Below are 12,088 nucleotides of genomic sequence, written 5' to 3' on the forward strand. Positions count from 1 at the left end.
TCAGCGAGCAGACATTGACCTTGTAGAAAGCATTGGGGTGGAGTGGCAGGATGGAAGCCAAATTGCAGAGCATAGATGGTGGGTACAAAGTGGGAAATGATTCTTTAAAGAGTTTGGTGGGGCCAGTGTGGTTGCTCAAGTGTGCAGTACTAGCACTAGAAAACTGAGACAGAAGCAATTGTGATTTGTGGCCAGCCTCAGGTACGTAACATATTGAGTTAGCCTGGGCTAAACAAAAACAAAAGATGAATAAGAGATGGTGTCTCAGGATGGGCACAGGTTTAGTGTAAGGGGGAAAGGTTTTCTTACATTTAAATACTGACAGCTAAAGGGAGCAGGGGGCTCTAAAGATGTTAGAAGGACAGTAGAGGAAGAGTTGAGAAGTTTCGGTGTTTGGCACACGTAGGAAGGGGCTAGCCTTAGGAGGAGAAATTTCTGTTGTGACAGGAAGAAAGGATGAGTGAGCATCTAATCAGGTTGTGCTGCCGGTTTTATTTTGAGCTAGGCTCTTAATGAAGTAGATGGTGAAGGAGAAGAGAGCACTGTTCACAGCCAGTCAGAAGACAGCGAGAGTGAACTGCCCACCTCCCTCAGCTCACAGTCTAACAGGAACACAGAGAGGTATGTGTCTGTGGCAAGAACCTGACATTTGACCGTCACAGAGGAAGCTGACCATGCCATGAAAAGTCACTCCAAGCATGCCAGGATGTATTATTGTTGTTGGCTTTTTGAGATAGGCTCTCTCTATGTAGTCCTAACTGTTTTGGAACTCACTCTGTAGACCAGGCTGGCCTTGAACTCTCAGAGATCTGCCTACATCTGCTTCCCAAGTACTGGGATTAAAGGTGTGCGCTACCACCTCCTGACGGTTTTGTTTTTTTGTTTTTTTTTTTTTTTTGGTCTTTCGAGACAGGGTTTCTCTGTGTAGCTTTGCGCCTTTCCTGGAACTCACTTGGTAGTCCAGGCTGGCCTCGAACTCACAGAGATCCGCCTGGCTCTGCCTCCCGAGTGCTGGGATTAAAGGCGTGCACCACCACCGCCCGGCTCCGACTGTTTTTTAAAAGTTGTAGGAGTGTAAAAAGCTCTTTATTCCTCCTTTACTCCTTTCTATAAATACAAGCAGATATATAGATATATATCTCATTTTATCTTGTTTCACTGTTGCACAAATCCTAATTGGTCTTAAAAGACTGGGAGCCAGATATCAGGGTGAAAGCTGAAAGATGGGAGAAGCAGAGCAAGCCACAGCCACCACCTCTTACCTCACCAACTCCTCAGCCTGAGAAAGCAAGTTCCTGTCTCTTCCTACCTTATATTCCTTTCTCTGCCCAACCATATCATTTCCTGTTTCAGCCTTCCTAGTGTTGGGATTAAAGGTGTGTGCCACCACTGCCTGGCTCTGTTTCTTTTTCAGACTAGATTAATCTCATGTAGCCCTGTGTGGCCACCACTGCCTGATCTCTGTGGCTAACTCTATGGCTGGCTCTGTCCTCTGATCTTTAGGCAAGCTTTATTTCTTCGATTGCAAATATCACCATATTTCTCCCTTTTTTTTTTTTTTTTTTTTTTTTTTTTTTTTTGGTTTTTCGAGACAGGGTTTCTCTGTGTAGCTTTGCGCCTTTCCTGGAACTCACTTGGTAGCCCAGGCTGGCCTCGAACTCACAGAGATCCGCCTGGCTCTGCCTCCCGAGTGCTGGGATTAAAGGCGTGCGCCACCACCGCCCGGCTATTTCTCCCTTTTTTGTCTGAAATAATAGAAGGTTATAACTAATATAAGAAAAACTATATACAATAAGTACAATAACTATATACAATATATACAGTCAAGAATTACATTAATAATGTCCAGTCCATTAACATTTGACAAATTCAGAGAAAATACTTCATTATTTATCCTGCTTTGGTGAGTCCAAAATGTTGTACCTAATTCACTTTCTATCCTAACTTGTCTTACCAACCCAATACTATCTTTTGATGTCTTTTAAACTTATACACTTTATATCTCTTTAGTGAGTTTCTTTTCTGAATTTGTTAACAAGGAAAACTATAACTGTCCAGTCTTCAACTCCATCAGAGACCCAAGAAGGAAATAATATTACCTAAGTAAACAGGAAGTGCAGGCAAGCGACTTCCTAAAAATGTGAGAAATGACAGAAACAGCTGGCTGCCTGTACAGTCATCTAAGTTTCCTCTGTAATTTAGGGGCATCCATCTTCGGCCTTCAGGCCTAACATATCTGACAGACTCATCTGTGAAGCGGGGTTTTCTGAAGGGCTGTCCTACTTTGTCTTGGCAAGGATCGGCGATCACTTTCCTTTGTGTCCTGCTTGTCCATTTGGACAGCAGACTGTCAGCAGTGGAGGCAAGGGCACTTTCTTGCCCAGTGGCTAACTTGCCACAAAGAAAGTAAACTCCATGTGGAGTTTCTTCGATGCCCATCATCTTCTCTGAAGTAATCCGTGTCTCAAAAAACCAAAAAGAAAAAAAAAAAATTAGGGTGTTCTCAATTATTTTAATTTATTTTTATATGAAAAATAGTATCAACTTATTTAACTTCATAAAACAAAGCTCACTGATATTTTGTGTTAGGACAGTGTTTCCCCTTAGTTAATAAGTGTGGTTTGTTTGTTTGTTTGTTTTTGAGGAATGTTTTAATTTTTCCTATGTAGGAAAATATTTCTTGCTCAGTTTATCCTTTTGTTTCTTTTAAGTAGAGTTTTTTTTTTTTTTCTCCTATTATATCTTGTTTTTTCCCTGTGTGGTTGGGGAATTGGGGACTTTGTGGGAGGTGGGTAACCACCCTTCCCTGTACCCTCCAGCCTGTCATCATTCGTGAGTTCTGCTTCTTACCTCAGGGTCCAGCTGTGTCACTTGGTTAAGTGAGGTTTGGAAGCAGTTCTCTAGCTTCTGGGTTTAACATGTCATCTCCAAAGGACAGTTTTTCTTTCCTGTGTCTTATACCTTCTCCCTTCAGTAGATTACTTAAAGGGCTGTGAAAAATAATAGTGAAGTAGCAGGTGCCTCTTGTGTCCTTTATCTTATAAAATATGCTTGTTTTGGAAGGGCATGTGGGCTCCTGCTCCAGATCCCCCCATCATTTCTTTTGGTTGTCCTCTCTTAAGATTGGTTAATAGTCCAGTTTCTTCATTTTTCAAAGAATTGGGCTCCTGGTTTATTACCTGAGCTAATAGTTCTCTTTCTCCTGCCTCACTTTTTCCTTTTACCTTTGTGCTTTCTTTGGTTGCTGCTTGACTTAGGATTGTGGTATATTTTTTTTTCAGTTGACAAAAATAAATGGATTATTTAAGAAATGAGGTCATTTCAGTTTATTTTTCTGCCTTTCACTGAGCGTTGCCTGTACATATATAATTAAAGATAAAACAAAGCAAAACTGCAGACCCCCCTGTCATTTCTAGTTTAACCACACTGTGTTCAGGCTGTGGCCTGTCATCTTTCTCCTTGTGGAACTTGGTGATGCTTTCTTTATGAGCTGTCTATGATCACATTTCTGTGAGTATTCCATGTACGTGCTTGAGAAGTGCCTGTGATTCTATTGGAAGGTATAACGTTCTGTGTGTACATCATAACACCTACCTTGCTGACTATGTTGTATTTCTTGTGTCTCTTAGGTTAATTTTGCCATATTATATACCAAAAGTGATGTATTAAAGACTCCTAGTTTTAGTGTACTTCTGTTTTTCTTCATATTTCTTGTTTGAATATACTTAATCGAAGTTTAATACATCCTTTTTTGTGAAGGTGACTGCTATACTTACAGAACATGTTTATCTATAAATGCTGTATCTTTATTTTGGTCAATGGCTTTTAGCCTCATAATCTCTATTGCCATATTAAATGCCTTTTGGTCCAATCTGTTTTGTCTGAGATCAGGAATAAAACCTCTACTTCTTGTTTCTGATTGTCTGCAGTATCTTTGCTTTTTACATATAGTCTCTTATATTTAATTTAGCCTTTTGCAGTTATTTTATATTACTTGTATTCCTTGTATTGCGTGGAGAGTGAGTATGAAAGTTCTAATTAGTGAAGTAAGCTCCAATACCGGTTGATACAGTTGGTGTGTTGGCTGTCGGATTTGCCATATTCACTAATCATACTGTGCCTTGCACTGTAGTTAACCATTTTCCTTTTTGTTGTTGATTTGGTCTCACTGAACCTCAGGCTGGCCTCAAACTGTCAGCTTCAGCCTAGCCTCCTGCGTGCAGGATTGCAGGCTTGCACACTGTGTCTTTTTCTATATATTCATGGTTGTCCTTTAAAAAGTCTAAGTGTTTAGGAAGATTGTAGTTCTGGTGTGATGGCTACCTTTGTGTATGGACCTTGTTATAGGGCTATTAGTCTTGTTCTTAATCTTTGCTGTTAGCCAGAGCTTTCTTGATTTTCCTTTGCACGTTGACGGTTCAACTGATGTGTTCTGCGTTTCTCCCCATGTTGTAGTTGCATCCTTAGTTTTGAATTGACAGAACATACACACTGCTTTCCTGTATACCATGATTTCTTTATCTTACAGCCATGAAATAATTATTAAATGCTCATCCAGTCCTTTCTTGTTTCCTTGATTGTTTTGTAGTTGAATCTTGCTTAGTTAACGCCCATGCTATTGAGCCTGTGAATAGAACGTTCTTTGAATTCTTTAGACATTTTTGTTTTTTCCCCCTTTTATTGAAAATAGACTTTTTTTTTCCCTCACAGAATACATCTTGATTACGGATTCTTCTCCTCTATTCCTCCCAGTTTCTCCTAACCTCCCCTCCCAACTGGATCCACTCTGTCTGTCTCTCATTAGAAAACAAACAGGCTTCTCTTATATCTTCTAAGAGATAATAATAAAATTATTATAAATTATGGTATACTATATTATATATAATGTTTTACATATAATTTAAATATAAAATATACACTAAAGATTTTAAAAAGCTGACACATCTGAATTGGACAAAGCAAACAGAAAGAAAAGAACCCAAGAGAAGGTACAAGAATCAGAGACCCACTTGTTCCCACACTCAAAAAATCCCTTAAAAACACTGAACTGGAAGCCATACTATGTGTGCAGAGGCCCTGGTGCCGACCCATGCAGGCCCTGTGCATGCTGCCCCGGTCTGTGAGTTCATATGAACTTTGCTCGTGTGGATTTAGAGGGTCTTGTTTCCTTAGTGCCCTCCGTCTCCTCTGACTCTTACACTCTTCCCACCTCCTCTTTTACAGGTTCCCTGATCCCCTAGGGGAGGGATTGGGTGGAGACATCCTGGTTAGGTTTGAGTTTCTAAGATCTCTCATTCTCTGCATAATATGGAGACATTTTTCTGTAGCTTTTGTATGTGAAGTACTGCTGGGTTTTTGGCAATGCTCTTCACTCTTGGGTAACCTTGCATGTTGCTTTTCTGAAGTCTAACGCTATAGTAATTTTCTTGCTTTTGTAGAAAATTTGGTGTTTTTGTCTAACCACTCAGTTACCTTCACCTTCAGCATTTATTTTTCTGCCTTTAGACTCAAGTGTTGCTGAGATGTGTCTCATAGTTGAGGGTCCAGGACAGTTTCCCTTTATCCTGCACAGTTGTCCCTGTAGGTTGTAGGTCTGTCTTCCCCTGTCCCCATTGCCGGTGCTGGCTGTTCTGTTGATGTCCTGCTTCTCTGTCAGTGATTAGTGCAGACATGGAGGACTGTCTTCTCTCCCGTTCACGTTTGTTGTCTCCCTAATCTCACTTCCGTTCTTGGATGCTTTCCTTAAGTTCCTCATGCTCCTCATGAAATTAAGCTGTCATTGGACACCTAGTGTTAGTCCTTATTCCTCAGGTAGATTTTCTTTAAAGAATTTCTTTACGGCATTCAATAAATCATTTTTTCCTGGTATTTTTCCATTTAAAGATTTCATTTTTAGGCCAGGTGTGGTGGCATACTGCCTTTAATCCCAGCACTCAGGAGGCAGAGGCAAGTGGATCTCAACGAGTTCCAGACCAGACTGGTCTACAGAGCTAGTTCTAGGACAGCCAAGGCTACCAAAGAAACTTTGTCTTCAAAAACCAATAAATAAATAAATAGATAGATAAATAATACATACATAAAATAAAAATGATTTTTTAGAATTTCTTACCCAGAGAATGTGTACACACATGCATGGGTGCGTACGCACACACACACACCATTTTGCTGTCAGAAGTATTTTAAACTTTGTTTATTGTGCTGAGATTTGAACAGGACTTGCGTATGCTCAAGTGCTCTACTACTGAGCTCTGTTTCTAGCCCTTAGTTTTTGAGACACAGTTTTACCCTATAGCCCAGATGGGTCTCCAGTCTGTGATTCTTTTGTCTTAGCTTCCCAAGGGCTGGGATTACCAGCATGCACAGCTACCATGTCCTGCTTTTTTGTTTTTTAACTTCTGCTGTGAAATAGATATGTACAGTTCAATGTGCACACACACATGTAGTGTCTCCACATGCTCATGTATGTTTATTTCCATCTTGTGTGTTGTTGCAGCTTTATTCTGACTTCCTCCTTGGTGTTATCAGAGAGGGTTCTTCATTAGCTGAACCATTTGAATTTACATTTTGTTTGTAATGTCACTACTGTATGTATGGATTTTGTGGATATGGTTGAGCACTTCCTGGTCTAAGAGCATACCCTTCTGTCAGTTCTAGTGAAGAAGTCCCTAATCCCATCATTAAATAAAGTATGGGAAGACTCTGGATATGGTCCATGCCACCACGGAATTCTTTTTCCTATGTAGTTCTATGAAATTAGAAAACAAGTGATCTGCTTTCAGAATACAGTGATGGAACATGTCAGGGAGAAGAGTTATAGACATTCCCATTTTATTTTATTTTATTTTTTTATTTTTGGTTTTTCGAGACAGGGTTTCTCTGTGTAGCTTTGCGCCTTTCCTGGAACTCACTTGGTAGCCCAGGCTGGCCTTGAACTCACAGAGATCCTCCTGGCTCTGCCTCCCGAGTGCTGGGATTAAAGGCGTGCGCCACCACCGCCCGGCTGACATTCCCATTCTAAAGGAGGAAAAATAATGCAAAGAAGAATGTACTCAGTAATTACAAGCGACACTGAAATCCAGACTGACAAATTCCATTAGGTTTCATGGCCTGGAAATAATCATCTCTGGCCTGAGTCTTCATCCTCAGGGTCCATAGCTCTGCCCAGTGTTTCTGAGTTTCCCCTTGGCTCTGTGCCTGTGGATTTAACATGTATATCTGTAGCTCTGGTCTTGGGGTCATTCATCCTTTTGCCTAAGGATAGACAGCTCATGTTTATAGCTGAGTAGCTTTATCAGCTTTTTCCTCTCTGTAGAATTTTAGGGGTCTGGCACCAATTCTTTACTCCATCCTATCAATCCAAGCTGGTGATATTTCTGCTGTTAAAACATTCTCAAGAGCTCTTGTAGATGGCCGTGTTTTACGTGATAGGCAAGAGGTCCTCATAGATCTTTGTTGGATAATCTTTTTTCACCCTGGCTTCTGCTGGGATCCCTGAGGCAATCCAGAAATTGTATCTTGCCCTTCAGAACTAGCTTGCTTTCTAAGCAGCTGTTCTGCTAATTTGAACATCTTTTGAGATCTGCAGGTCCAAGCATATCTCAGAATTCCAAGTTCTAATTCCTGATTCTTCTTTTCAGGGCTAGGGATTGAACTTGGAGCCTCAAGCATACTAGGCGAGCACTCTGCCACTGAGCTGAAGTTGAAGCCTGAGTTCTGTTTGCTTGACAGGCTGCCCTCAGCTTTTCTCTTCCTTACGTTGTATCCTTAGCACTTTGCTTTGCATGTCCTCAGTGAGACTCCTTGATTCATCACTTACAACGTTCTCCTTTGTACACAGCTGCACTAAGATTTCACCACCCCAAGCATTAGCTGGTCTCCAGTTACTAACAGCATGTTTTTTTATATCCTTTGCAACTTTGGAAGCTCCATTGACAGTCATATGTCTGCCAACTTTCTATTTACAATATAGGAATTCTCTAAGTCAGTCCGGGGTTTCTCTATAATGCACCTCACATGTATCTTCATTGGAGGAATTACTAACATCCACATTTCTACCAGTAATTCATTTGAGACAATGTGGGCTACTTCTGTCATTCACCTAAAAATTCTTCTAGGCTTACCACAAGCCACTACTTCCATGCTATGTCTACACTAGCACTCTACTCAAGTCCATAGTCTGTATTAGTTTTCTGACGATGCTGTAACAAATTAACAAACACTTGACAGCCTAAGACAATATAATTCATTGTGTCTGGAGGTTTGAAATCTGAAATCTGTTTCGGTAGGCTGAAATCAGCTGGGTGGCGGTGGTGCACGCCTTTAATCCCAACACTCGGGAGGCAGAGGCGGGCGGATCTCTGTAAATTCAAGGCCAGCCTGGTCTATAAAGTGAGTTGCAGGACAGGCTCCAAAGCTACCCAGAGAAACCCTGTCTCAAAAAACCAAAAAAAAGAAAAGAAATCAAGTGTGTTTAGGACCATTCCGCCCCCTGGGAGAGCCCCAGTAGAGAAGCTATTGCTTCCCTTTTTCCCTTTGGTGGCTGTTGGCAGTCCCTGACTTGGGGCTACGTCACTCCAGTCTGCCTTTGTCTTCACCCTGTGGATCCGACTCTCGATGGATGCCCGCGTTTTACAGTTAGGGCACTCCTCAGTAATCTAGGAAATGTCCCGGTTTCATGATCTTTGACTTGACCACATCTGCAGAGTCCCCCCCCCCCCCCCTTTTTTTTTTCAGAGCTGAGGACCGAACCCAGGGCCTTGCGCTTGCTAAGCAAGCGCTCTACCACTGAGCTAAATCCCCAACCCCCAGAGTCCCCTTTTTTAGTGTGGTAAGATAGCATTCATAGACTCTAGGGATTGGGTTGTGGGTGTCTTTGGCAGGCCAGCTTTTAGCCTACCCTGATGATCCTGCAATTTTTTTTTTTTTTTTTTTTTTTTTTTTGTGGTTACTATGTAGACTGACTCTTGGAAGCATGAACGTTAGAAATGGTAATGCAAGTGTGAGATTGTGGTGTTTATTTGTCCAACGTGTTGAGCATTCTTCTTGAGATTTAGCCTAAAGGTTGAGCTTAAAGCTGGTGTTGTATTACAGAGGGCTTTTTCTTGTTGCTCGTCCCCTTTGTAAGGCTTATATCATGGCTCTTCTTGCTAGATACACTTTTAACGAATGGTATTCTAATGTGCTACTTATAGTTTGCTTGAAATTGAGATTTATGGAGTGGCTTAATTAGATTATCTACTTCCTCTTTAATTTTGTAACAGTTGATTTATAGTTCATAGATACATAACCTGTTCATTTATAATTATTCAGTATTTTTTTAATACATTAACAGTTATTTGGTCATCACTGCAATCAATCTTAAGATATTTTTATCACTTCAGAAAGAAAGCACATTTCCTCCCAATCCTTTCAGCACTGGATAACCACTGTTATATTTTCTGCGCTGTAGATTTGCCTGTTTATACATGTCACATACAGATCGTGCAGTGTACCGTCTTTTGTGTCTGGTGTCTTTCATGTTGCGGTATAGAGCAATGTTTCATTCCCTTCTCTGGCTGAGTAGTATCCATAGAATGACTGCACCACATTTTACACATTCATTCATTAGCCGGTAGAATTTGTTTCTGTTTTCTATCTTCCCACTTCTTAAGTCTCAGTTCAGGTGAGAAATAAAATACCAGCATTGTCCGTGACAAGAATGTTTGTGGAAAGGGCTGAGGTCTGTCCTGAAAGGGCTAAGTCCCTACGCTCCTCTTCTGACTCCTGCCCCATCTCTACGAAGCGTTTACTTCAATATGAGCAGACTGTCTGCCGTGTAGACTGGCCCTCTTGAAGGGGAGAGAAACCGCATGGTGCAGAACCGTGTGCATAATTACTCTAGAGGAAGAAAGAAGGGAGGCTATATGACAGAACTCCAAAGCAAGCACTCCTGTGTAAGGGACCATGGGACGTAGAAACCGGAAGGTAGATGGATGGATTTCTTCCCTTAGATGAGGGGCCTTTTGGCTTCCTACCTGTCTGGGTTAGCTTTGTTCTGTTGCTATGATAAAATCCCCAGACAAAAGCAGCCTAAGGAAGAAAGAATTTTGGCTTAAAGTTGCAGAGAAGATACAGTCTATTTCGGCAGGAAGGCGTGGTGACAGGAGGGGGCAGCCTGTCACATGGCACTGGCCGTCTGGAAGCGGAAAGTGAGAGGAAGGAGTGGGGCCGGCTATAAAAGCTTCACTAAGCCTCACCCCCAGTGACAGACCTCCTCCAGCAAGGCTACCACTCCTAAAGGTTCCAAAACCTTCCCAAACAGCACCACCGGGGCCAAAGTGTTCGAACGTGTAAGCCTATGGGGTACATTTCTCATCATCACAAGATTGTCTTGTCAGCTAAAGTCAATAAAATTGTTTCTTTCGTTGTGATTTGATAAAAACTTTCAAATTGAGCACATAAAACAGTCAAACAGTTTAAATGATAGCACCTATTAATCCTAATTGTCCTGTAACTTCCAGGTTTCTTCACCAACTAAAGGAAGAGAATTCTGAATTAATCAATCAATTGTGGACTGATATTCAGCAGAAACTAGCTACCCAGTCACAGGGGACCCCTCCAGGAACCCCGTCCCTGGTGCTCTCAGCGGAGGAACAGAAAGGCTAGTTGCGCTTTTCTAGTATTTCTAGTAGCAAACTTTCCTAGGTTTTGTTTGTTGGTTTTGAACACAGTAATTTTCAAATGCTACTTAACTTTTGGGGTCTTTGTGCATTGACTAAACCCTGATGGATCGTTAGTGCCAATGTTTTTAGAGAAAGCTCGCTCCCTTGAAATGCATTCTGCTCTGTTCGTCCTTTGCAGATGCTCTGAATGCGACCGATGCCATCAAGAGACTCCAGGCTGGGCTTCAGCCCGAGGAGTCCGCTGAGACTGCAGACTCCAGCTATGTGGTAGGACAAGTGCTGAACTCAAGGAAGCAGAAGCAGCAGCCAAGTAAAGGTGCACATCGTCTCACTTCACAAAGATGAAGTGTAGACACACATCTGTCATAGCTGTGTTAGTCACAGTAATTGGGTTTCCCCCGAAGTCCATCCAATTGAATATGTTTAAGTATGAGTTTGCTGAGGGAGAGCTGAGAAATCCTTTTTGTCCCACATCATGTGAGAGAGAGAATATGTTAGTTATAGATAATGTAAACTTTGTTTCAATGTTGTAGGTTTTTATTATTAAAAACTATGGTAACTTCTAACTCTTGAATGGTGAAAAATTAAACATTTTCTTGATAATTTAGTAGTTGTGGTTTTCCTGGTTTTGAAATAGAATGATTTTTGTCGTTCTCAGCGAAAAGAAAACCAGATATCCGTGCTCCTTCTAAGCAGAAGAAAAACATGTTATCCTCCAGCACAACCTCCACAGACTTACCAAGTAGCAACAACTCGAGCTTGGATATCCTGAAACACATGATCCATGAAGTGGAACATGAAATGGAAGAGTATGAGCGGTGGACGGGGCGTGAGGTCAAGGGGCTGCAGGGTGGCCAGGGACTCACAGGCTTCACTCTGTCACTGGTGAGCTCCCTCTGCCGCCTGGTGCGGTACCTTAAAGAGGTAAGAATACAAGGTTACGTGGATCTTCCCCTCAGGCATGAATATATGTGGATTGTTTTCTCCTTGCTTAATTTATTGCAACCTCCAAATAAGCACAGTGAAATTTGAATCGCTTTATTTTACTCAATTTTAGTTTATTTGCAGTAAAATTTATGCTTGTAGTCCCCCTCTATCATTTGACACACCTACTTAGCTAAATAATTCTGATGTTACTGTAAGCTTTACAAAAAAGTGACTAGTAAGAAAAATCTGCTATAAATAAAGTAATATCATATGCTAGTTGCAAGTATTACTCTGAGGGTGTTTTGGTTTAGATTCCACTGTTAACTGTAGCTTTGGTATGTTGCTCAGACATGGTCCATTCTGATGTCTGTCACCCCCATCCTCTCTGGTCTCCCTCCCACTCCTGTTATCCTCCCAGCTCTCAGCATTCTTTCCCCTTCAGCCTGTAGTCCTGAAGAGCATGCCAGTGCTGAGAAGACAGTGCAGGGCTAGTGACCTGT

The 12,088-nt window shown here is 41.5% G+C and overlaps 1 protein-coding gene across 8 annotated transcripts in view; it reads left to right on the forward strand.

Annotated features, from left to right (window-relative positions):
- Spice1 (spindle and centriole associated protein 1) overlaps nt 1-12,088 on the forward strand; it is a 48,478-nt gene that overhangs the window by 18,567 nt on the left and 17,823 nt on the right. For all 8 annotated transcript variants that reach the window (XM_052740768.1, XM_052740771.1, XM_052740767.1 and 5 more), the window contains 4 exons: nt 506-621; nt 10,500-10,639; nt 10,840-10,977; nt 11,320-11,585. In XM_052740768.1, the coding sequence (XP_052596728.1) occupies nt 506-621; nt 10,500-10,639; nt 10,840-10,977; nt 11,320-11,585 (660 nt within the window). The remainder of the gene's footprint in view (nt 1-505; nt 622-10,499; nt 10,640-10,839; nt 10,978-11,319; nt 11,586-12,088) is intronic.

Source organism: Peromyscus californicus, unplaced genomic scaffold, assembly GCF_007827085.1.
Source record: "Peromyscus californicus insignis strain IS unplaced genomic scaffold, ASM782708v3 Scaffold_16__1_contigs__length_79575227, whole genome shotgun sequence".
NCBI classification, from domain to species: domain Eukaryota; kingdom Metazoa; phylum Chordata; class Mammalia; order Rodentia; family Cricetidae; genus Peromyscus; species Peromyscus californicus.